General features: G+C 48.3%; 1 protein-coding gene across 1 annotated transcript in view; it reads right to left on the bottom strand.

The window, feature by feature from the left end:
- Positions 1-3,361: 3,361 nt before the first annotated feature.
- RFT1 (RFT1 glycolipid translocator homolog) overlaps positions 3,362-27,137 on the bottom strand; it is a 42,192-nt gene continuing 18,416 nt past the window's right edge. The window contains exons 6-13 of the mRNA XM_075321767.1: positions 25,459-25,593; positions 24,262-24,340; positions 23,960-24,010; positions 17,151-17,281; positions 16,929-17,073; positions 14,915-15,020; positions 11,709-11,958; positions 3,362-6,592 (exon numbers count right to left, since the gene is read on the bottom strand). Coding sequence (XP_075177882.1) covers positions 6,428-6,592; positions 11,709-11,958; positions 14,915-15,020; positions 16,929-17,073; positions 17,151-17,281; positions 23,960-24,010; positions 24,262-24,340; positions 25,459-25,593 — 1,062 coding nt within the window. The 3' untranslated portion in view covers positions 3,362-6,427. The remainder of the gene's footprint in view (positions 6,593-11,708; positions 11,959-14,914; positions 15,021-16,928; positions 17,074-17,150; positions 17,282-23,959; positions 24,011-24,261; positions 24,341-25,458; positions 25,594-27,137) is intronic.

A 27,137-nucleotide genomic window follows, 5' to 3' on the forward strand; every position in this document is an offset into this window, starting at 1 on the left:
TCCGTTGAAGCGTTCCAGAGTCATTACCTCATAAAGAGACACTTTCAGATCAGAATTGTAAAATTTGGCCTGGTCAGGAATGTAAAAAAAAGGCTTCAGCGGTAAGGAGTTAATAAATTGAAAAACTGTTTAATGTCAGCTCCAGTTCTTATCCAATGCGATCTCTAGAAGCTCTTCATTGTGGAGGTGGATGCTTCTGAAATTGGGGGTAGGGGCTGTATTGTCTCAAGGTCCCAAAATGTTGACCAACTTGCGTCCATGTGCATTCTTCTCTAAAAAATTCTCATCTGCTGAGAGAAATTATGATGTTGGGAATCGTGCATTGCTTGCGGTCAAATTAGCTTTTGAAGAATGGAGACCTTTTTTGTGAGCGAGCTGTTCATCAAGTCATAGTTGTGACAGATAGTAAAAATTTGGCTTATATCAAATCAGCCAAGAGGTTGACCCCAAGACCAGCCAGATGATCTTTATTTTTCTTGATTCAATTTTCCTATCACGTTCAGGCCGAGGTCTAAGAACATGAGGGCGGACTCTGTCTCGCAGCCTTGATTCTGTGTTTCCTCCAAAACCTCCATCCTCCATTCTATCTCAAGGTGTGGTGCTTTTTCTGGAAGCAGAGATACAGGAAGCCCAGTCATTAGCTCCTTCCACTACTCCCGGGTGCAAATTATTTGTTCTTGTGTACCTGAGACTACATCTGTTGCAGGAATTTCACGATTACGTGTTGAATGGTCAGGTCATGTGTGTCTCCCTGTCAGGGGTGGATGCCGCACAGCTGCGCCTCTCTGCCAGTTTTCTCTCTGCAATCTGTATTTGTGGAGGTCCAAAGTGGACCGAAATGTCTATTTTTCTATATATATATTTATTACATATTTTTTTGTTTCACAGAGATGGAGTGGCAAGTTTTGATTTAGTTGACTAAGGTATAGGATCAAACTTGAGCACCACCTCCACAGAAGTGCCATGGCCCATGTTACATCTAGTGGAACAAATTTTAAGATGTTTTGTTGCGGCTCAGCAGGAGGACTAGTCTTCAGTTTTACCTCTTGCAGAGTTTAACTTTCACACTCAGGTCAAATCAATCCAATGGAACCTTGCCTTTCTTTTGTAATTATGGTTTTCATTTCCATTTTGGTGAAATTTCTAGGATAGGTTCTGGATGTCCTGGAGTAGAGGCAGCTGTGCAGGAAATTAGGGATGTCTGGAGGGAGGTTCAAAAGACTATCGGGATGGCCTAACTTTGTCAAAAACGGAAGGCTGATAGGAAGTGTTTGAAAAGGGCCAGTTTTCAAAGTAAGAAACCAAACCTTATGTTTAAAAATGTTAAGCTACAGGTGCCATCGACGAAGTGGGGTCCTACATTATTGGCCCATATAAGATTCTGGATGTGGTCAACCCGGTTGCCTTTAATTGAAACTCTGTCTCTTCGTATCCCTAACGTTTTCCACAGATTCTTTTAAAAAAAACTTGTTCCTTCAGCTTTTTCTCCCTCGTTACCGCCTCCATTTCCGTTGATTGGGGTTTAGAGTATGAGTTGCAGAGGATCGTGGATTCTCGGAAGGCATGGAATTCCCTTCAATATCTGGTTCATTGGAAAGGATACAGACCTGAGGAGAAATTCTGGGTTCCAGCTTTCTGTGAAGGCCATTCATTTGGTCAGAGCCTTCCATCGTGAGTTTCCTGGGAAGCCTAGGGATCTAATTGCCCTCCGAAGAGGGGGTACTGTCAAGATTTCTCTGCTCAGTGCTTCTAGGATGCAATGAATGACTGTTGTTGTAACCATGGAGTTGGGGCGTGCTGTGCTATCAGTTTGGACGACAGCTCACACACACACACCAATCTGGTACTGGGGCATGCCAAGCCATCATTGTGTTGCAGTCATCCAATTTGATTCGGGATGTGCTGGGTGATTCAGGGCTTCCCTCTGATTGCTAGCTACTTAGCTGACCAGTTTCTCCCAAAAGTCTGCCAGTTGTAGCATTCTGTTCAGTGGTGCCATTTGGCCTGTATTCCTGTGCTCCATTTGATTGATCTATTGCTACCTGATTTTGTTCGGACTATCCGTTTCTTTAGCCTCTGTGCTCTTATCCGATACATTCCAGGTATTATGAATTTGTACAGTGAACGGTCTACACCTTGTTTATCCCCTTAATCCTTGACGCGTGTACCAGGTATCTGACACCGGAATGCTTGACTACTCTATCACGGCTTGTCATTAGTGACTAGTGTCCCAGCAATGATTACAAACACACAGCCAAGAAAACTCTCAATTGATTGTGGAGAAAGAAAATAAAACTGCTAGAATGGCCGAGCCAATCATTTGACCTGAATCCAATAGAAGATTTATGGAAGGAACAAAAGCTCAGAGTTCATAGAAGGAGTCCATGAAACCTTCAGGATTTGAAGAGTGTTTGTGTGGAAGAATGGCCCAAAAAAAATAAAAAATCACACCTGAGCAATGCATGTGAATATTTTCTCTATACAGGAGGCATCTTGAAGCTGCCATCACCAACAACGTCTTTTGTAACGAAGTATTAAATAAATTTCAGTAAGCGTGTTTAATACTTTTTCCCATGTCATTTCTCATGTTATATTTCCCTGTGTGGATTGAATTGGGTGTTTCTGACATCTGGTGAGAAATTCATGTAAATAGCACCTTTAGTAATATATTTACTTAAAAAATTGGTGATGTGTTCAATACTTATTTCGCCCACTGTATGTCTTTAATGAGTCCCATTAAAAACTTCAATTCACAAGTAGCTCTCATATGGCTATGATGATAGTTCTCAGGGCACAATAATGTAAAATCCATTAGCGTCAATGCCAAAAATAGCTAGATCCCCAAGGCGTTACTAAAGGAGAATGGCTGTGGTGGTGTATTCAGGTAGTTGGTGTGCTGGCCATTACTATATATGACTCTTTACTCTGTTGCACTTGCTGAATTTCACTACAGCGATCATCTGCCATACCCAGCTCTGCTGCAACACTCCGGCTAAAATCGCTGGGCTCTGCTATCTTACTAGTGAATTACCTGCCATAGTCTGGCCTAAATAACTCAACTCTGCTACAGTCAGTGAGTGCGCTGTAATCACTCCTCTGCTCATTGACTGACAGCAGACTCTGTACACATATACGCGGGCACAGCTGGCTGTCAGTGATGGAGGAGTGTTTACAGCGTACTCACCGCGTGCAGAACGCTGACTGTTCCCATCCCCCGGCACCCCTTCATTTTCTCCCTGCAGCCGCACTTCCAATTAGAAAGCAACCTAGAAAACAGGTATCAGTATTCGACTTGTCAAAAAACGTTCCCCTGAAAGGATGTCTAATCCCCGGTAATAAAGTAAATACAATACATTTTTTTTTTCAAAAAATAAAATTTATTAACTGCCCATCACAAAATTATTATACTTCCATTTGGTATAATCAGACCTTTCACCTTCCACAAAATACCGTATATACTCTTGTATAAGCTGATTTTTTCAGCACATTTTTTATGTTGTAAAAGCCCCCCTATGCTTATACTCGAGTGAGGGTCCTACTTCTGGATTATAAGATGTACTTTCCTCCCCTCAAAACTGGGGAGGGAAATCGGGATTTGTCTTATAATCCGGAAAAAACTTAATGGGTTGGTGCTGGGTCACAGGATGGAGGGTCAGCGATATTATGGCTTGGGGGTGTTGCGGTGGTGTCGCAGTTCAGGAGGGTCGGCAATACTGGGGCCTCAGGGGTGTCGTGGTGGGTGACATTGAGCCTGCCAGTGTGCGGGGACCCCCCTTGAGCCTGCCGGTGGGCGGCAGACCCCATTGAGCCGGCTGGTGGGCGGCGGACCCCATTGAGCCGGCATTTGGGCGGCGGACCCCATTGAGCCTGCATTTTGGCGGCGGACCCCATTGAGCCTGCATTTGGGCGGCGGACCCCATTGAGCCTGCATTTGGGCGGCGGACCCCATTGAGCCTGCATTTGGGCGGCGGACCCCATTGAGCCTGCATTTGGGCGGCGGACCCCATTGAGCCTGCATTTGGGCGGCGGACCCCATTGAGCCTGCATTTGGGCGGCGGACCCCATTGAGCCTGCATTTGGGCGGCGGACCCCATTGAGCCTGCAGGGGGACGGCGGACCCCATTGAGCCTGCAGGGGGACGGCGGACCCCATTGAGCCTGCAGGGGGACGGCGGACCCCATTGAGCCTGCAGGGGGACGGCGGACCCCATTGAGCCTGCAGGGGGGCGGCGGACCCCATTGAGCCTGCAGGGGGGCGGCGGACCCCATTGAGCCTGCAGGGGGGCGGCGGACCCCATTGAGCCTGCAGGGGGGCGGCGGACCCCATTGAGCCTGCAGGGGGGCGGCGGACCCCATTGAGCCTGCAGGGGGGCGGCGGGCCCCATTGAGCCTGCAGGGGGGCCGCGGGCCCCATTGAGCCTGCAGGGGGGCGGCGGACCCCATTGAGCCGGCAGGGGGGCGGCGGACCCCATTGAGCCGGCAGGGGGGCGGCGGACCCCATTGAGCCGGCAGGGGGGCCGCGGACCCCATTGAGCCTGCAGGGGGGCGGCGGACCCCATTGAGCCTGCAGGGGGGCGGCGGACCCCATTGAGCCTGCAGGGGGGCGGCGGACCCCATTGAGCCTGCAGGGGGGCGGCGGACCCCATTGAGCCTGCAGGGGGGCGGCGGACCCCATTGAGCCTGCAGGGGGACGGCGGACCCCACTGAGCTTGCCGGTGGCCGGCGGACCCCATTGAGCCCAATGGCAGATGACATGATAGACTTCGAGAAAATGACTGTGAAAGCGGCGCGTGCAGAGATTGAGATCTTGGCTCTCCGAGATCTCAATCTGTGCACATACCACTTCCGCTGCCATTTTCTTGAAGTCTATGACGTCAACTGCTGGCAGGCTCAATGACGACAGACTTAATGGTGCACGCAACGACACCACTGAGCCCGCAGAATCACCAACCCTCCTGAGCCGCGACACCCGTGGCCCAAAGTATTGCCGAACATCCATTCTGTGAAACACAGACACCCCCGTCCACCGAGCCCGCAGCATCGCCGACCAAGCCTCCTGAGCCGCTCCACCGGTACCGCTGTGCCGCCCTGGTGAGCTAATATAACACACAGGATTATATGTCGGACCCCCATTTAAACATTAAAACATTTTTTTTCCAATTTTCCTTCTCTAAATTTAGGGTGCGTCTTATAATCCTAGGCTTATGCTCGAGTCAATAAGTATTCCCAGTTTTTTGTGGTAAAATTAGGTGCATCGGCTTATATTCAGGTCGGCTTATACTACAGCATATACAGTAAATGTAAACATTTAAGATGAGTGACGTAAACAGTATAAAATAAACAAATCTCCACTATATAAACTAATTGCTAACATGTTTCCCCAATAAAAAAACAAAATGCATATAAAATAAATTATGACAGTGAGAAACCTCCCTTTATGAATGAAAGCCAATTATTTTCACAATAATATAAAATATATTTTTCAGGGATTATATTATTTGTCTTATTGGGATTACTGCAGTTCCCAGATATATTTTAGGCGTTTGACAAAGAATATAAAAAAGTCATGTGTTACATTTTTGGGGGTTTTTCTTGTTTGATTTTTTTTTTTTTTTTTTTAACATATTGGTGATTTGGTCACATTTTACTTTTGGACACTTTTTTTTTATTCCAAAAAATTTGGAAAACCAATAAAGAAGCCAATAGGTTTCATTGAAGAAACAAAAAAACAAAAAAAAAAAAAAAAAATGATTGAAACAATGAAAGTTAACGGGGTTGTCTGGGACTTTAACAATGATGACTGATCCTTAGCTACGTCATCAATATTTGATCGGTGAAGATCCGAACCCAGCACCCGTGCTGATCGGTGGTGCCCACTATACAGTAGACGACGCTTTGCAGGAGTGCCAGCCGGCGGCAGCACCGGGTATCACAGCCCCACCAGACATTGATCACCTGTCCTATGAATAGATAATCAATTTTTAAGTCCCTGACAATCTCTCTAATGGAAGGCTCCCCCAATCAAATATGTGAAGCCGATCTATCCCCCCATTTCACAATACAAACTGCAGAAATGTTTGAAAAGATTTTACTCCTGGTGAGGCTGGTGTACTTACTGAGAAAATCAGTGTCAAAATGGCTGAAAAAAATCTTGTAGGGATGAAAAAAAAAAAAAAATAAATAAATAAAAAAATCGCAGTGTTTGTCTTTTATCACCTCTCAGTCGCAGTGTCTGTTCCCTGCTGTAAAAGGAGTGAACTGACGATCTGTCAGTGAGCTCTTTCTGATGGTGGAATGGTTCTGTGGGTTGTTTCTTTGTAGCAGCCCTCAGCTATTACAGCCTGAAATGTCTCCATCTTGTGATCATCTCTTGGTGGCATACCACGATGGTATTGGAATTTTTTCCAGAAATCTCAGTCCCACTTCCATTATACTTTCTGCTTTGGCTTTTTGGACAGGAAGTGACTACGTATAAAGTGAGTCAGTTTGCCTTCAGACAGGACTACGGCGGCCAAAGCCGCGGACAGACAGAGCGCTCCGACCAGGATGTGCGCCAGGCGGTATGCCCAGCCCAAGTCACAGCACAGCGATGCCTGCCAAAGCAAGAATATGCATGTGTTACAGTGAGGTTCAGAGGTGGCATAAAACTGCAGCAAAACCTTACACACTGAAATGGGGTCTGGTGCAGCAGCTGAGGTGTAAATCCTTACATGGGGAAGAAACGCACTCTAGATACAGCACATATGTGACGCTATTAGTGATGAGCGGGCACTACCATGCTCGGGTACTCATAATGAGCACCCGCGCATGGTAGCGCTCGCTCATCACTAGTTACTAGTACTGAGCACTGGAGCATGGTAGTGCCCGCTCATCACTAGTTACTAGTACTGAGCACCTGAGCATGGTAGTGCCCGCTCATCACTAGTTACTAGTACTGAGCACCGGAGCATGGTAGTGCCCGCTCATCACTAGTTACTAGTACTGAGCACCTGAGCATGGTAGTGCCCGCTCATCACTAGTTACTAGTACTGAGCACCTGAGCATGGTAGTGCCCGCTCATCACTAGTTACTAGTACTGAGCACCTGAGCATGGTAGTGCCCGCTCATCACTAGTTACTAGTACTGAGCACCTGAGCATGGTAGTGCCCGCTCATCACTAGTTACTAGTACTGAGCACCTGAGCATGGTAGTGCCCGCTCATCACTAGTTACAAGTACTGAGCACCTGAGCATGGTAGTGCCCGCTCATCACTAGTTACAAGTACTGAGCACCTGAGCATGGTAGTGCTCGCTCATCACTAGTTACAAGTACTGAGCACCTGAGCATGGTAGCGCTCGCTCATCACTAGTTACTAGTACTGAGCACTGGAGCATGGTAGCGCTCGCTCATCACTAGTTACAAGTACTGAGCACCCGAGCATGGTAGTGCCCGCTCATCACTAGTTACAAGTACTGAGCACCCGAGCATGGTAGTGCCCGCTCATCACTAGTTACAAGTACTGAGCAACCGAGCATGGTAGTGCCCGCTCATCACTAGTTACTAGTACTGAGCACCTGAGCATGGTAGTGCCCCCTCATCACTAGTTACTAGTACTGAGCACCTGAGCATGGTAGTGCCCGCTCATCACTAGTTACTAGTACTGAGCACCTGAGCATGGTAGTGCCCGCTCATCACTAGTTACAAGTACTGAGCAACCGAGCATGGTAGTGCCCGCTCATCACTAGTTACTAGTACTGAGCACCTGAGCATGGTAGTGCCCGCTCATCACTAGTTACTAGTACTGAGCACCTGAGCATGGTAGTGTCCGCTCATCACTAGTTACTAGTACTGAGCACCTGAGCATGGTAGTGCCCCCTCATCACTAGTTACTAGTACTGAGCACCTGAGCATGGTAGTGCCCGCTCATCACTAGTTACTAGTACTGAGCACCTGAGCATGGTAGTGCCCGCTCATCACTAGTTACGAGTACTGAGCACCTGAGCATGGTAGTGTCCGCTCATCACTAGTTACTAGTACTGAGCACCTGAGCATGGTAGTGCCCCCTCATCACTAGTTACTAGTACTGAGCACCTGAGCATGGTAGTGCCCGCTCATCACTAGTTACTAGTACTGAGCACCTGAGCATGGTAGTGCCCGCTCATCACTAGTTACGAGTACTGAGCACCGGAGCATGGTAGTGCCCGCTCATCACTAGTTACGAGTACTGAGCACCCGAGCATGGTAGTGTCCGCTCATCACTAGTTACTAGTACTGAGCACCCGAGCATGGTAGTGCCCGCTCATCACTAGTTACTAGTACTGAGCACCTGAGCATGGTAGTGCCCGCTCATCACTAGTTACGAGTACCGAGTACCTGAGCATGGTTGTGCCCGCTCATCACTAGTTACGAGTACTGAGCACCTGAGCATGGTAGTGTCCGCTCATCACTAGTTACTAGTACTGAGCACCTGAGCATGGTAGTGCCCCCTCATCACTAGTTACTAGTACTGAGCACCTGAGCATGGTAGTGCCCGCTCATCACTAGTTACTAGTACTGAGCACCTGAGCATGGTAGTGCCCGCTCATCACTAGTTACAAGTACTGAGCAACCGAGCATGGTAGTGCCCGCTCATCACTAGTTACTAGTACTGAGCACCTGAGCATGGTAGTGCCCGCTCATCACTAGTTACGAGTACCGAGTACCTGAGCATGGTTGTGCCCGCTCATCACTAGTTACGAGTACTGAGCACCTGAGCATGGTAGTGTCCGCTCATCACTAGTTACTAGTACTGAGCACCTGAGCATGGTAGTGCCCCCTCATCACTAGTTACTAGTACTGAGCACCTGAGCATGGTAGTGCCCGCTCATCACTAGTTACTAGTACTGAGCACCTGAGCATGGTAGTGCCCGCTCATCACTAGTTACGAGTACTGAGCACCGGAGCATGGTAATGCCCGCTCATCACTAGTTACGAGTACTGAGCACCCGAGCATGGTAGTGTCCGCTCATCACTAGTTACTAGTACTGAGCACCCGAGCATGGTAGTGCCCGCTCATCACTAGTTACTAGTACTGAGCACCTGAGCATGGTAGTGCCCGCTCATCACTAGTTACGAGTACCGAGTACCTGAGCATGGTTGTGCCCGCTCATCACTAGTTACGAGTACTGAGCACCTGAGCATGGTAGTGTCCGCTCATCACTAGTTACTAGTACTGAGCACCTGAGCATGGTAGTGCCCCCTCATCACTAGTTACTAGTACTGAGCACCTGAGCATGGTAGTGCTCGCTCATCACTAGTTACAAGTACTGAGCACCTGAGCATGGTAGTGCCCGCTCATCACTAGTTACTAGTACTGAGCACCTGAGCATGGTAGTGCCCGCTCATCACTAGTTACTAGTACTGAGCACCTGAGCATGGTAGTGCCCGCTCATCACTAGTTACGAGTACCGAGTACCTGAGCATGGTTGTGCCCGCTCATCACTAGTTACGAGTACTGAGCACCTGAGCATGGTAGTGTCCGCTCATCACTAGTTACTAGTACTGAGCACCTGAGCATAGTAGTGCCCCCTCATCACTAGTTACTAGTACTGAGCACCTGAGCATGGTAGTGCCCGCTCATCACTAGTTACTAGTACTGAGCACCTGAGCATGGTAGTGCCCGCTCATCACTAGTTACAAGTACTAAGCACCCGAGCATGGTAGTGCTCGCACATCACTAGTTACTAGTACCGAGTACCTGAGCATGGTAGTGCTCGCTCATCACTAGTTACAAGTACTGAGCAACCGAGCATGGTAGTGCCCGCTCATCACTAGTTACTAGTACTGAGCACCTGAACATGGTAGTGCCCGCTCATCACTAGTTACTAGTACTGAGCACCTGAGCATGGTAGTGCCCGCTCATCACTAGTTACAAGTACTAAGCACCCGAGCATGGTAGTGCCCGCTCATCACTAGTTACAAGTACTGAGCACCTGAGCATGGTAGTGCCCGCTCATCACTAGTTACGAGTACTGAGCACCTGAGCATGGTAGTGCCCGCTCATCACTAGTTGCTAGTACTGAGCACCGGAGCATGGTAGTGCTCGCTCATCACTAGTTACTAGTACTGAGCACTGGAGCATGGTAGTGCCCGCTCATCACTAGTTACGAGTACTGAGCACCGGAGCATGGTAGTGCCCACTCATCACTAGTTACGAGTACTGAGCACCCGAGCATGGTAGTGTCCGCTCATCACTAGTTACTAGTACTGAGCACCCAAGCATGGTAGTGCTCGCTCATCACTAGTTACGAGTACTCAGCACCTGAGCATGGTAGTGCCCGCTCATCACTAGTTACTAGTACTGAGCACCCGAGCATGGTAGTGTCCGCTCATCACTAGTTACTAGTACTGAGCACCGGAGCATGGCATTGCCCGCTCATCACTTGTTACTAGTACTGAGCACCGGAGCATGGCATTGCCCGCTCATCACTAGTTACTAGTACTGAGCACCGGAGCATGGTATTGCCCGCTCATCACTAGTCACAAACCATTGATGAGCGAGCCTAAAAAGTGAGTGCTCACTCATCATTAGTTATGAGTACCAAGCACCCGAGCATGGTAGTGCTCGCTCATCATTAGTTAAGAGTACCCGAGCAACGTAGTGCCAGCTCATCACTAGTTACTAGTACCGAGCACCCGAGCATGGTAGTGCCCGCTCATCACTAGTTACTAGTACTGAGTACCCGAGCATGGTAGTGCCCGCTCATCACTAGTTACGAGTACCGAGCACCTGAGCATGGTTGTGCTCACTCGTCACTAGTTACTAGTACTGAGCACCTGAGCATGGTAGTGCTCGCTCATCACTAGTTACAAGTACTGAGCACCTGAGCATGGTAGTGCCCGCTCATCACTAGTTACAAGTACTGAGCACCTGAGCATGGTAGTGCCCGCTCATCACTAGTTACGAGTACTGAGCACCTGAGCATGGTAGTGCCCGCTCATCACTAGTTACGAGTACCGAGCACCTGAGCATGGTTGTGCTCGCTCATCATTAGTTACGAGTACCCGAGCAACGTAGTGACAGCTCATCACTAGTTACTAGTACCGAGCACCCGAGCATGGTAGTGCCCGCTCATCACTAGTTACTAGTACTGAGCACCCGAGCATGGTAGTGCTCGCTCATCACTAGTTACTAGTACTGAGCACCGGAGCATGGTAGTGCCCGCTCATCACTAATTACCAGTAGTGAGCACCAGAGCATGGTAGTGCTCGTTCATCATCACTAGTTACCAGTAGTGAGCACCAGAGCATGGTAGTGCCCGCTCATCACTAGTTACTAGTAGTGAGCACCAGAGCATGGTAGTGCCCGCTCATCACTAGTTACGAGTACTGAGCGCCCGAGCATGGTAGTGCCCGCTCATCACTAGTTACCAGTAGTGAGCACCCGAGCATGGTAGTGCCCGCGCATCACTAGTTACTAGTACTGAGCACCGGAGCATGGTAGTGCCCGCTCATCACTAGTTACTAGTACTGAGCACCGGAGCATGGTAGTGCCCGCTCATCACTAGTTACCAGTACTGAGCACCGGAGCATGGTAGTGCCCGCTCATCACTAGTTACTAGTACTGAGCACCGGAGCATGGTAGTGCCCGCTCATCACTAGTTACTAGTACTGAGCACCGGAGCATGGTAGTGCCCGCTCATCACTAGTCACAAACCATTAAAACAGAAATGATTAAACTTTGCTGGTTACCTCTGAATACCTGGTGCCGGCAGCACTAAGTACAAGCACACATATGACAGCTGGAGACGGCAAAAGCCCAGAAAGTGGCCGGTAGGGGCTGCCGTGGTAATATTTCCTGATATAATATAGGCTGTGAGTGATCCGTAAGCCCATATTAAAGCAGTTTGCCAAGATGAACCCGACACTTCCGAGCCACGTTGTCATGTAGTAGGAAAGGCAAAGGAAACTTAGCGAGAAGCCCAACATGATGTAGTTAAACCTGATTATGGGACATTAGAGGGAAAAAAAAAAAAAGAATTAAGCATAAATCTATAGGAGGTGATTGTAACAAATGCATTCAGTAAACTTATCCTAAGCAAGATCTTTTGCAAATGCCTCTGGCACATCCACCGATCAACTGTTTTCGGTGACGGTAATGGCAGCCTGCGGACGGAAATGCTCAGTTCCAGGTACTGCACATTCGCGTTCTTCACATTCGCCTCCTATTGATTTGAATGGAAAGTGTATGTGCAATACTCGGCCGCAATCAGAAGAGGGAGCAGCCCTGGAACGGAGCATTTCCGGAAGCTTTCTGCCACCGCCAGCACCGAAAACAGCTGATCAGTGGGGGTGCGGAGTGCTGGACCCCGGCCAAGCAGACATTGATCCATCGATGTTAAAGTAGGGGGACAACCTCTTTAATGCTTCAACATAAGATGTTTTAGACAATTGTAGCTTCCATCTTTGTGGGAACAGTTTGGGGAAGGCCCATTTCTCCTCCTTATGACTGTTGCCAATGCACAAAGCAAGGTCCATGAAGCCATGGCTGGTGAGGTTTGGTGTGCAAGGATATGACCGGCCACACAACCATATCCACCACCTTTGGGGTGAGCTAAAATGGAGATTACCGTTTACACCCTCCAGATGTAACATTGCTTATTACCAGTGTGAAAATTCTTTAACCCATTCATTACTTCCTATACGCCTTTTAATTGACCTGAGATATAAAAGGATAGCATCTCTGACAGGCAAACATGCAGCAGCCGTCAGCTGTACACTCTATAGGGACACCGGCTGCATCAGCCATGACGTGTGTTGGCACCGACCATGCCCGTGTAGCGCCCCCAGATGCTGCTGTCCATAGTGACAGATGGATAACAATGTAGGGGGGGTTCCTCTTTAACCTTATCTGCACCATGAGATCATGACGCAAGGCTAAGTAACGACCCAAAAGTGTGCAAGAGATCTTGGACTGTTCATATGTCAGCAACATTTTAATGGGTAAAATATAATTTTTCATTCTCATCATTTCACGCTACGTTAAATTCCCAAAAAGCACCTGAAGGGTGAAGGGTTAATAAATTACCTTGCAAACATTTTTGAGTATGTTGAGGAGTTTTGCTTTTAAAATGGTATCACTTTTGGAGGGGATTTCAATATTTATATATATATATATATATATATATATATATATATATATATGATCCACAATGAAGAGATGAAAGGTCGCACTCCAGAGGACAGTAACCTTGCTTCTACTTGCGAAACGGCTGCCGTCGTCCGACGTGGCACACCCTCATCCTCCCTCGCTACCTGTACCCCTGATGTGATCGTGGAATAAAAAGAAAAATATTTTATTCGACCTTTGGAGTGCGACCTTTCATCTCTTCATTGTGGATCTTGTATCGCCTTTGCTTTGGGACACGCACCCAGGTCTCCACCTGCCTGAAAGCACAGCTTTGTCAGCCATACAGGGATCAGCGGTGCCCGGTATCCTCCACTCAGCTTTATATATATATATATATATATATATATATATATATATATATATATATATATATATATATATATATATATATATATATATATATATATATATATATATATACATACATACATATACACACACACCGTATTTTGTGGCGTATAAGACGACCCCCAACTTTTCCAGTTAAATGTCCCCATTGTTTAGTAATGTCCCCATTATTTAGTAATGTCCTCCTACCGGTCCCCTTCTTGTCCCCTATTATGCCATTGTTTACACACAATAAAAGATATTCTCACTTCTCCTCCGTGTCCGCGGAGCCTCCAGCTGTTTCTTACAGACCCCTCCGTGATAGCGTCTGCTGCACGGAGGGGCCGCTGCAGGATGTTGTCATGGCTTTACTGTGTATTTGATGCGATCGTGGAGGGGTCTATGTGCCTGTAGTCCACAAAAAGCACTCCTCCATGTTCGCATCCAATATACGGGGCCACCGGCGCTGCTGCTGTCAGCGCTTTACTGCAGTTGAATGCTTTGTAGCGCCATAAAGCATTCAACTGCAGTAAACTCATGACAACAACCTGCAGTGGCCGCTCCGTGCACCGGACCCTATTACGGAGGGGTCAAGGGGTCTATGTGACTGCAGACTGCATGAAACAGCTGGAGGCAGCGTGGGAACGGAGGACAGGTGAGAATATCTTTTATTGTGAGTAAACAATGGCAGTAAAGCCATGACGGCACCGTACAACGGCAGTTAAGCCATGACGGCACCGTACAACGGCAGTAAAGCCATGACGGCACCGTACAACGGCAGTAAAGCCATGACGGCACCGTACAACGGCAGTAAAGCCATGACGGCACCGTACAACGGCAGTAAAGCCATGACGGCACCGTACAACGGCAGTAAAGCCATGACGGCACCGTGCACCGCCGTATAAGACGACACCCGGCATATAAGACGACCTCCAACTCTGGAAAATTGCTGCCGAATTTTTAAACCTTCTAATACCCTAAATACATATACAAAATAAAAGGACATTTGACAAATGGTGTTGACATGAGGCAGACATCAGGTAATTGATAGTTACTGTTCTGTGTGGTGTGATGATCTGGATTAACGGTATAACCATTCAGAAGTTTGTAAATCGTCAGTTCTTGGACACTTTTGTAGAATTTATGACATTTTCACAAACAAAAACAGACTGACCTAAATTTACCTTTATGATAAAAGCATAATATGTCTCAATCACTGGGATACATGGAAACATTCCAGAGTTATGGCCACATGAATTGATATGTCAGATTTGAAAAAGGTCATTGTAGATTCTGGATTGGATGTTGTAAAGTCTCACAATGCTGCTGCAATAATACACAGATCACCTATCATGCAGAAAATCCGCTACGTATAGACGCGGTGTTCACATGCCCTGTGCCGATAGCCGCACAATCTGCACAGACATCCGGATCCACTCACCTGTCCACCTCCTCCTTACTCATGGAAGCAAAGGTAAAGCACTCGGTGACACCATTGACCGCCAGCAGGAGAACATAGAGACAATAGACGCGCAGGAGTACAGGACCTGGAATAGGTGACAAATCTATGGATATTTCTATATTTGTAGAGTTAATCTGAATACAATTTGTGATAGTTATTCCTTTTGGAGACTGTGAATACAGATTTAAAAAATCAAAGTGACCACCAAGAAAGGAGTAAACTGGTGCAAGGGCTTTGTGACCTGACATTCTACATATGAAGAGCAGAGGACAGATAGAAGCCAATGATGGCTCCGTTTCTCCTCTTTCTTCTTAAATAGGTTATCCAGTACTTTTAGAACAGGGGCCTACCCATAGGACTGGTCATCAATACCAGACCAGTGGGGGCGCGATACCTGGTACCCCCGAAAATCAGCTGTTCCACAAGTGATCACATTCATCCGCTGCCTGGAGCCGCATACAGGCATCCGGCACTATACAGTTGACGGAGCGGTGCTGTTCCCCTTTACAACTGATCACATCCGGCCATTGTGAACAGCTGACCAGTGCACGCGCCGGGTGTTACACCCCCACCAATATCATCAATGACCTACTCAAAGGAAAGGCCATCAATATATAAGTAGTGGACAACCCCTTGAAAGGAGAGGTTAATATGAAAAATTCAAAAACAACCAGGAACCCAAGTGCCACTTAATTATATTTCTTCTCTAGTCACATCCAAAGCTGCAGTCAATACATTCACAAATCACTCAGAGACAGAAGAAGGTTTCTTTCTTCCAGGAGACCCGGCCGCTTGGTTTAGGCTTTAATCACCCAACGCTCAGGCTCCGGACTGAGGCCAAGCTCACACCATCTTCTGATTTGTCTCATCTATGTAGTTTAATGCAGCTCTGGTTGTGAAAAGAGAAGAAAACAAAAGTATGGTCAAAGTTACTTGTTGGGGGAAGTGATTTGTGACACTTTCTTATGTATTATACCTTCACCTCCTGCTTGTGAGTGCAGGTTCTCAAGGGCCGCAGAGCTCTCATGTTCTCAAAATTGCCAGATCACAGGGCAGAGCTGTCAATAACCCTCCATCTATTGAGAATCCGCTTTCTTCTGTGCACTGGAGGAGGCTGATGGACAGGTCTGATCACCTGCTCCTCTATCAGTGGCAGTTTTAAGAAAAATGTGGTCCCTTCAAAGGTGAAAACTCAGACGATTTGCAATTCTGGGAAGCCCGGTCTTTACTGCAGACACTACTTAGTAATCTGACAACAGAAAATTGTCACCGCTGCTGCATAGAAGTTGTTAGGAGTTTTTCAGTCTAGAACGGCGCTCACAGATTCCATTAACAAGTAGCAGAATTTTGAGTGCAGCTCTGGAGTGTTATATAAGCTGTAACTCAAAAATCAGCACTCAAGTTCAAAGTCTTAAAGGGAACATTCTTAAACGGAACATATCAAGTGGAAAAAAAATGTTATTAACCTGCAGATATGGGGTTAATCTTCAGGTTAATAGCATACTGAACCTGCCTGTTGCCTGCACATTAAACCCCGCTGCCGGGAGGAAAATAACTTTAATCCTCCCAGAAGGGTTCTGGTTTCAGTCATGGAGGTGGCGCCGGGGTGAGTTCAGTCACCGCTCTGTGTATGGAGAGGTGCGGCTGTAACCGCACCCCCTGTACTGACTGACAGCAGGGTCTAACGTTCCGCAGCTGTCAGTCAGTGTCGGGGCGCGGTTACAGTCGGTGCTCTCCATACACAGAGCGGTGACTGAACTCGCACCGGCGTCTCCCCCATGACTGAAACCAAAACGCTGCCAAAAGGATTAAAGTTCACTTCCTCCCAGTAGTGGGTTTCACTGTGCAGGCGCCGGATTCTAAACGCTATTACCTGCATATTAACCCCATATCTGCAGGTTAATAGCTATTCTCCACGTGACAGCTTCTCTTTAAGAACGGAAAGATGCCTCAATCACACTTTTCATAACATATGACGACATGACAGCCTTACCTGAGCCGCCACTGAGCAGGGATCCGCCATAAATATCCAACGCCAGCTGTGAATAGGCATACCCGAAGGCAATGATAACCAGACCAATCAATGTAACCAGCTTCAGGAGAGACTCCAATACTTCAGATGCGGCAGCGATTTCCTCCTTTTAAGAAGATCGGCAGATCAGTTTAACTAGTACAAGTCGACTTCTCGGCATTATTGTTAGAAGATGTCACTTACCTTCTTTTGATTTCTGATGCTCTTTCCTCTTTCTAACACTTTAGAAAAATAAACATAGAAGCTTTCTTCTATAGGTAAGAAGATGAACCGCGCCACCAGAGAGCCCAAGTTATTCACAATGTCATACACGCCTGGGACAGAGAAACACAAGACATCGCTGTGGATTATTATCAAGGGTTTATATGAAAGATGTTCAGTAATGGAGCCATTCTATAAGGCACCATAAGGCCACTATAGAGGCAAACATATCAGATAGAACACCTTTAATGAGGCCACGGGGTGATCAGCTAATCACTTGGGTCCTACACTTGGCAAACAGATGATTATGGCATTTGCTGCAGGAAAAATTCTTCTGTTGAGTTAATGGTCATCATTCTTATAAAAAAGAGAATTTTGTTACTTACCGTAAATTCTTTTTCTTATAGTTCCGTATTGGGAGACCCAGACATTGGGTGTTTAGCTTCTGCCTCCGGAGGACACACAAAGTACTACACTTAAAAGTGTAGCTCCTCCCTCTGAGCTTATGCACCCCCTGGTGAGCCAGTCCCAGCCAGTTTAGTGCAAAAGCTGAAGGAGAATAGCCACCCACAAGTAGAACAGAGCAAGAGCCGGAACAACCGGAGACTCTGTCTTGACAACAGCCGGTGATAACACACGGAACAAGAAAATTGCCAACGGGCAACAGGGAGGGAGCTGGGTCTCCCAATACGGAACTATAAGAAAAAGAATTTACGGTAAGTAAACAAAATTCTCTTTTTCTTTATCGTTCCTTTGGGAGACCCAGACCATGGGACGTTCCAAAGCAGTCCCTGGGTGGGAAATAAACCAAAAAAAGGCAAGAAGTAGGCAGAACCTAACTTCACAAGTGGGCGACAGCCGCCTGAAGGATGCGTCTGCCCAAGCTCGCATCTGCCGAAGCATGAGCATGCACTTGGTAGTGCTTCGAGAAGGTATGCAGGCTATTCCAAGTGGCAGCCTGACAGACTTGTTGAGCCGTAGCCTGGTGCCTAAAAGCCCAAGAGGCACCGACAGCTCTGGTCGAGTGTGCTTTGATCCCCGGCGGGGGAGGCACCTGAGTACTCTGGTAGGCGTCCGAAATGGTCGATCTAATCCAGCGGGCCAAGGTCGGCTTAGAAGCAGGGAGACCCTTGCGCCGTCCTGTGGTTAGCACAAAAAGAGAGGTGCACCGCCTAAGCGCAGCGGTGCGAGACACATAAATCCGGAGAGCACGCACCAGATCTAGAGTATGCAGCGCTTTTTCAAAGCGATGAACAGGGGCCGGACAGAAGGAAGGTAAGGAAATGTCCTGGTTAAGGTGGAAGGGCGAGACCACCTTAGGAAGAAAGTCCGGAGTCGGACGGAGAACCACCTTGTCCTGGTGAAAAACTAAAAAAGGTGACTCCGAGGAGAGCGCAGCCAAATCAGAGACTCTCCTGAGAGAAGTTATGGCAACTAGAAAGGCCACTTTCTGAGAAAGACGATACAAAGAAACCTCCCTAAGAGGCTCAAAAGGGGGTTTCTGCAATACCGTGAGGACCAAGTTAAGGTCCCAGGGATCCAAGGGCCGCCGATAAGGCGGAATGATGTGAGACGCGCCTTGCATGAAGGTGCGGACCGGAGCCAGCCGAGCGAGACGCCGCTGGAACAGTACTGACAGAGCTGAGACTTGTCCCTTGAGAGAGTTGAGGGACAGTCCTAGCTGCAGACCGGACTGTAGAAAAGACAGAAGGGTCGGCAAAGAGAATGGCGAAGGAGGATGGCCGGAAGAGCGACACCAGGACAGGAAAATTTTCCAAGTCCTGTGATAGATCCTGGCGGAGGAAGACTTACGGGCCCGAGTCATAGTGGAGATGACCTCAGGAGGAATACCAGAAGTCGTCAAAATCCAGGACTCAAGAGCCACGCCGTCAATTTGAGGGCCGCAGAATTCGGGCGGAAAAACGGACCTTGCGAGAGTAGGTCTGGACGGTCCAGAAGATGCCACAGCATCTCTACGGACAGTTGGAGCAGGTCCGGATACCAAGCTCGCCTGGGCCAGTCCGGTGCAATGAGGATGACTCGACGGCCCTCCATTCTGATCTTGCTCAGGACTCTGGGCAAGAGAGCTAGAGGGGGAAACACGTAGGACAGATGAAACTGAGACCAGTTTTGAACCAGAGCGTCCGCGGCGAAGGCCTGAGGATCGTGGGAGCGAGCCACGTAAACAGGAACCTTGTTGTTGTGACGGGATGCCATTAGGTCCACGTCCGGAGTGCCCCATTTGCGGCAGATTGACTGAAACACTGCCGGGTGCAGGGACCACTCGCCACCGTCCACGCATTGACGGCTGAGATAATCTGCCTCCCAGTTTTCCACGCCTGGGATGTGGACCGCGGATATGGTGGACTTGGAGTCCTCCGCCCATTGAAGGATGCGTTGTACCTCCATCATTGCCAGGCGGCTGCGTGTCCCGCCTTGGTGATTGATGTAGGCAACCGCTGTTGCGTTGTCTGACTGGACTCGAATGTGCCTGCCCGCCAACAGGTGGTGAAAAGCTAGGAGAGCTAGAAACACGGCTCTGGTTTCCAGCACATTGATTGAAAGGGCTGACTCGGACGGAGTCCAAGTGCCCTGTGCTCTGTGGTGGAGATATACCGCTCCCCAGCCGGATAGACTGGCATCCGTGGTGAGAATCACCCAGGACGGGGCCAGGAAGGAGCGCTCTTGTGACAGGGAGAGGGGCCGAAGCCACCACTGAAGAGAACTCCTGGTCCGTGGCGACAGAGCCACTAACCTCTGTAAGGAGGAAGGCCGCTTGTCCCAACAGCGGAGAATGTCCAGCTGCAGGGGGCGCAGATGGAACTGGGCAAAGGGAACAGCCTCCATGGACGCCACCATTTGACCCAGCACCTGCATCAGGCGCCTGAGGGAATAACGGCGGGGCCGCAGCAGAGAGCGCACCGCTAGCTGGAGAGACTGCTGTTTGATTAAGGGCAACTTCACAAGTGCCGGCAAAGTCTCGAACTGCATCCCTAGGTACGTGAGACTCTGGGTCGGAGTCAGAGTGGATTTGGGAAGATTGACAAGCCACCCGAATTGGGCTAGAGTGGCGAGAGTGAGCGAGACAATCCGCTGACAGTCTGCGCTGGATGGAGCCTTGACCAGAAGGTCGTCCAGGTAAGGAAGCACTGCCAACCCCTGGAGGTGCAGGACCGCAATCACTGCCGCCATGACCTTGGTGAATACCCGAGGGGCCGTGGCTAACCCGAAGGGGAGAGCCACGAATTGGAAATGATCCTCTCCTATGGCAAAACGTAACCAACGCTGGTGTGAAACTGCGATTGGCACATGTAGATAGGCATCTCTGATGTCGATGGACGCCAGGAAATCCCCTTGGGTCATTGAAGCAATGACTGATCGCAGAGACTCCATGCGAAAATGCCGCACCCGAACATGCTTGTTGAGAAGCTTGAGATCTAGGATGGGCCGGAAGGTACCATCCTTTTTGGGAACTAGGAAGAGGTTTGAGTAAAAACCTCTGAACCGTTCCCGAGTGGGAACTGGTACAATCACTCCGTTTGCCTGCAGGGATGCCACGGCCTGTGAGAAGGCGGCGGCCTTGGAGCAGGGGGGAGTTGAGAGAAAAAATCTGTTTGGCGGGCTGGAAGAGAATTCTATCCTGTAGCCGTGAGATATGATATCTCTCACCCACTGATCGGAGACTTGTTTTAACCAAGCGTCACCAAAGTGGGAGAGCCTGCCACCGACTAAGGACGGGGCTGGATCGGGCAGAGAGTCATGAGGAGGCTGCCTTAGTGGCAGAACCTCCTGCGGTCTTCTGCGGACGCGCTTTTGGGCGCCAGCTGAATTTCTGATCCTTAGCTGAGTTAGCGGACGAGGCGGAGGGCTTAGAGGACGACCAGTTGGAGGAACGAAAGGAACGAAATCTCGATTGATTCCTACCCTGGGCAGGTTTCCTGGTCTTAGTTTGTGGCATGGAAGTACTCTTCCCGCCAGTAGCTTCCTTAATAATTTCATCCAGATGTTCACCGAACAGCCAGGAACCAGCAAAGGGGAGCCCAGCAAGAAACTTCTTGGAAGAAGCATCTGCCTTCCACTCTCGAAGCCACAAAATCCTGCGGATAACAAGGGAATTAGCTGAAGCCACCGAAGTGCGGTGAGAAGCCTCTAGCATGGCAGACATGGCATAAGATGAAAAAGCTGAAGCCTGAGAAGTTAAGGTAACCATCTCAGGCATAGATTCCTTGGTGAGGGAATGCATCTCCTCTAGAGAAGCAAAGATGGCTTTGAGAGCCCACACTGCTGCAAAAGTCGGGGAAAACGCGGCCCCCGCAGCTTCATACACAGATTTGGCCAGAAGGTCAATCTGACGGTCAGTGGAATCCTTAAGTGAGGTGCCGTCAGCCACCGACACAACGGTCCGGGCTGACAGCCTAGACACCGGGGGGTCTACCTTTGGGGAGTGCGACCACTCCTTGACTACCTCAGGTGGAAAGGGAAAACTGTCATCAGAACCACGATTTGGAAAGCGTTTGTCAGGACAGGCCCTGGGTTTGGTCACAGCGGTCTGAAAACTGGAGTGGTTAAAGAACACACTCTTTACTCTCTTAGGCGAGGTAAACTGATGCTTTTCTGCCAGAGAGGGTTGCTCCTCTGAGACTGGCGGATTGAGATCCAGTACAGAATTAATAGAAGCAATCAAGTCACTAAAATCTGAGTCACCCTCGGAGAGATCGATGGGGTACATAGCCTCCGAGCCCCCCGTGAGGGCATCCTCCTCATCTTGCGAGTCAGCTCTTGAGTCAGAGCCGCGGGATGATGAGGGGGAGGAAACCCTGCGCCTTCTCTTAGAAGGACGGGGTCTGGAACCTGATGATGAATCCTCTGTGAGCTCTGATGGACGGAGGTCCGAGGATAGGGATCCTCTGGCAAGAGTATTAGAGGCACCCTGTGAGGAGGGCTGATGCATATGCATCAAAGTCCTGGACAAAAGTCCCATGGACTCAGCATATGACTGGGATATGGACCTAGAAAAAGACTCTACCCAGGCCGGGGGTTCAGCCACAGGTGCAGAAGCAGCCTGAGAGACCACTGGGGGTGAGACTCCAGGCTGTGGCACCGCCAAGTAAGAGCAAACGTCACAATGTGGACAGGTGCTCGGCTCAGGCAGCAGGAGCTTACATGCAGTGCATACTGAATAAAGCTTTGGAGTCTTGCTCCTTGTGTGAGACATGCTGCTGGAGTGGGGGATTTGCAAGAGAATGAACCCCAGGGAGAATATACAGAGGTCCACAACCGGAGACCGGCTGTGGCTTACCAGACCGCTGGAAGCGGTGTTGTGTGCCCTCCCGATCCCGAAGCCCGGACCCCCAAAGCACAGCACCTCAGCAGGGATGCAGAGTGCAGACAGGCCCAGCGCAGAGTGAACTCTGCCTGAGAAATGGCCGCCGGAGCGGAGAGGGAGCGGGACTAGGGGGCGTTCCTGTAGGGGAGCGGGAACTGGAGGGCCATAGACCTGCAGGAGAGGAAACACGCCCCAGCAGTGGGGAGTGTCCCTCCCCTGTGCAGAACGGCCGCCGGGAGGGGCCGTGCCTGTCCCTCTTGCATGAGTGACATGCGAGGGAAGTTAACAGAAACTAGGCCTCCGGCAAAGCCGGGGCCTAAATTTAAGCGGCGAGGCTGACGAGCAGGCACCATCGGCACGGTTCTCGGGCGAAAGCTAGAGAACCCGCCGGAAATGTCAAAATAAATACATTCAGCATACTCTCCCCATACAATAAAGAACAGGGACCCCCAACACATAAACGTCTCAGGTACTTAGCTGCTGAGACGCAGGGCCAGGTCCCTGGGGATGAGTGCTCCGGTCCAACAGAATCCTCAAGGGGCTGTGGATGGAGACCGGTCTCCTGCCAGGCATGGAGACCGTGCTGGCTCCCACTTCAAGCCAGAGCCCAGGAGGGATGGTGAAGGAGCACGGCATGTAAGGCTCCAGCCTTGGAAATCAACCTTACAACACCGCCGACACAGTGGGGTGAGAAGGGACATGCCGGGAGTCCAGACGTGGACTCGCATTTCTTCAATCTCTTTCCAAAAAGCAAAAAATCATATGAGAATGCATGTGTGGATGTATGCCTCCTGAACACAAAGCGATAAACTAGCTGGGACTGGCTCACCAGGGAATGTATAAGCTCAGAGGGAGGAGCTACACTTTTAAGTGTAGTACTTTGTGTGTCCTCCGGAGGCAGAAGCTAAACACCCATGGTCTGGGTCTCCCAAAGGAACGATAAAGAAAGTTTATTGATCAGTCTGCCAAAACTGGAGCCAGCTCCATGATGTCCATAGGCCCTATGGGAAGGACCTATTTCATGAAGACCACCCATTTAAAACTAATTCTACACCAGTGAACACCAAGCGGAAAACATTGTAGGAGCCTCGTGTAATGCTTAACTAAATTAGTTATCGTGAGCTTCCATATGCTTATGTGATATAAAGCTGCCGGGGCGGCCCTGCCTCGACCTCCGGCTGCCGGGGCGGCCCTGCCTCGACCTCCGGCTGCCGGGGCGGCCCTGCCTCAGATAAATATTTTGGGGGCACAGTTTCAGAAAATGAGGAAGTCTTGGCTAGAAAATGAGTAAGGCTAAAAGTTGTGTCACCTTGTATTAAAATGTTAGTGATCTCCACACCAAAAAAAAGCAGTTTAAATATAAGCAAGCCAGTAAAGAGGTGGTGTAAAGCTAGAAAGGGAAAAGCCCAAATTCTTCAGCCACACAGTTCTCTCGAAGACAACAACGTAGACAAATATAACTTACCCTGATCTCCAAATGACAGGACATTGAGAAAAGTCATCACGTAGCGCTCACCTAATAAAAATATATCAAAAAGTAACAGTTATAGGTTAAACCTTATATTTTTTTTCTCTTTTCTTAAAGTTCTTGCATACTGAAAACTTAACTAGCCCCTACACAGGCACCTACGGCTAACAGCGTCTTCTTCGTCTTCTTCCTTCTCGCCGTATCAAACATCAAGGAATGATATTTATTTACAAACAATATTGTATCTGCAAAAAAAGACTCACTAACTCCATTTACTGATGTGACGGCTGCAAACTGACCTTCTGTGAGAATCTGTTTCAGAAACGACTGCTTGAAGAAGCTCCACGCGAGCCAGGCTTGCTTCCGGTCCAAAAAGTCCTGTCAAAGAGATACAGTGAGGAAATAAGCTTAGAGCCAAGCTCCGGTGACGGCGAATGGAGATGAATCCAGGGGAAACACCACATACAGCTTTATGTGTGTAGTATTCGTATTCTGCCTCATCTAGGCTTCCTGCCAATTACACCCCTCACTTTCCAATAATAATGAAAAGGCTCTGCTGATCATGCACCATTCTACACAGCGCAGTGGAAACCAATTGCAGGATCCTCCGACAATAAAGATACTGGGCAATGCTTTTCAGCTGCATTTTCTTAATCAAATTTAGGGTACAATTCCTGTGTTTACAGAAAAAATGCATTGCAAACCTATTGCATTCCTCTAATTTCCCTTATCTTTTTTCTCCATACTTTCTCTCCTGACTATACAACAATGACGTCAAAGCGTTGGCCACAGGAGATCGGCCTTCGGAAACAGCCAAATACGGATGTGATCAACAATTTTCGGGAAGGTCATACAAACGAATAGGAGTGACTAAAATGAGAATTCCTGAGTTTAACCCTTAAAAGAGGGTAATATTAGTCAAGGATCAACGCAAACTGGCCACTTATGCTTCCATTATTACATTCAAAATCAAGCAGGCAAGAAGTTTAAAGGGGCTGTCCGGTGAAAACAAGTCATCACCTATCCACAGGTGACATCTTGATCGGCAGGGTTTGACCACTGGGACCAGTATAACGGGTCACTTTTCTTTTATCCCCACTACAATGGAGCAGCAGTGCGAATATTCGACCATCTCTCCATTCACATCCAATGGGGCGGATAAATGATGCATCCAACTGGCTGCTCCATTCTGAACAAGGATAAAAGTTCCCCATTGGGGATGTAAGTTCACGGTTTTGCCGATTACCGTGGGTCCCAGCGGGCGAATCCCCAAAAATCAGTAAATTATCACTTATCCTAGGTCTCCGTGTGGTGCGTAACGTGTGATCATGGTGTAGGTCAAATTCTACCGCCGACTCCTCGGTCACCAGAACAGCCTGTCCTGCCCCTGAATACATGAGTCTGGTCAATTACAGAAACTAACCTGTTAATCATAACTCAAAATGAATAATTATGGAAATGACAACTACGATGATGCGCTGGAAAAGCCACGTTACCTGAGATGCGGAGCGTCGGGGTAAAAACTCCATCATACTGTGAAGAGGAAAGGATTTCTTCTCTGCTTCCCGAGAACCAAGGAACTTTGCAAAGTAGACAATGTAACACAGCGAGAGCAGCGTGGTGTACAGGACCTGGCGGAGACAGAGTATGAGGTTTCTTCTGTAATGGAGGGGAAGTAATGGCTGTCACTGAGTATGGAATCATTGGGTGGGATTACACTGAACGACCTGCTACCCAAGTGTGCGTGTATATAAAATATATATATATATATATATATATATATATATATATATCATATATTACACATGGAAGCGTACTGCTGAGAAACATGAGTCTATACTCCCAAAATGATCTATCACGGTTCTCTCTGCCGGCCTGTGTGTGTGTATATGTATATGTATATGTATATATATATATATATATATATATATATATATATATATATATATATATATATATATATATATATATATATATATATATATATATATATATATATATATATATATATATATATATATATATATTATATATACACAGGCCGGCAGAGAGAACCGTGATAGATCATTTTGGGAGTATAGACTCATGTTTCTCAGCAGTACGCTTCCATGATGTGCTGCCCAGAAAGATGGCATTTAAAGAAGCTTAAAATCCAATGCCCCTGGCCAACGACCATTTTTAGGATGTTCGGCAGTCTGTCGAGTAACAAGTATTCCCAGTAATGCTAGATCATCATAATGAGTCCCCTTACCGGCAATGCTCCGAAAGAAACTCCCTCAAAAGTGTAACCTAGGAGAGACATGTACCTATTAGGCCAGGGGCACGCGAGCGGATAGCATCTGATTTGAGAGAATCGGATGCAATACTTTGCTGCGAGCGAATGTCATTCACTGTGATCACAGGTACAGAGAAGATGGAGAGATTAATTTCTCCATCTTCTCCACTGCCTGTCGGACTGATGTCATATGAGTGCAGTCCAATGTGTCACACACCCTATAGATTTGTATAGGTGCCCGTGATCTGATGTGCAGAGGCACTGGCAGCATGCAGCCATCGCTTTCTCACGTCAAATCGGTATGATAATAAAGAAGGGAATTTTGTTTACTTACCGTAAATTCCTTTTCTTCTAGCTCCTATTGGGAGACCCAGACAATTGGGTGTATAGCTTCTGCCTCCGGAGGCCACACAAAGTATTACACTCAAAAGTGTAACCCCTCCCCTCTGCCTATACACCCCCCGTGCATCACGGGCTCCTCAGTGTTGGTGCAAAAGCAGGAAGGAGGAAACTTATAAATTGGTTTAAGGTAAATTCAATCCGAAGGATGTTCGGAGAACTGAAAACCATGAAACAATTGAACATGAACAACATGTGTACACAAAAGAACAACAGCCCGAAGGGAACAGGGGCGGGTGCTGGGTCTCCCAATAGGAGCTAGAAGAAAAGGAATTTACGGTAAGTAAACAAAATTCCCTTCTTCTTTGTCGCTCCATTGGGAGACCCAGACAATTGGGACGTCCAAAAGCAGTCCCTGGGTGGGTAAAAGAATACCTCGATAACAAGAGCCGACACAACTCCCTCTTACAGGTGGGCCACCGCCGCCTGAAGGACTCGCCTACCTAGACTGGCATCTGCCGAAGCATAGGCATGCACTTGATAGTGCTTTGTGAAAGTGTG

The sequence above is a fragment of the Anomaloglossus baeobatrachus genome, chromosome 8 (genome assembly GCF_048569485.1).
Source record: "Anomaloglossus baeobatrachus isolate aAnoBae1 chromosome 8, aAnoBae1.hap1, whole genome shotgun sequence".
In the NCBI taxonomy this organism is placed as follows: domain Eukaryota; kingdom Metazoa; phylum Chordata; class Amphibia; order Anura; family Aromobatidae; genus Anomaloglossus; species Anomaloglossus baeobatrachus.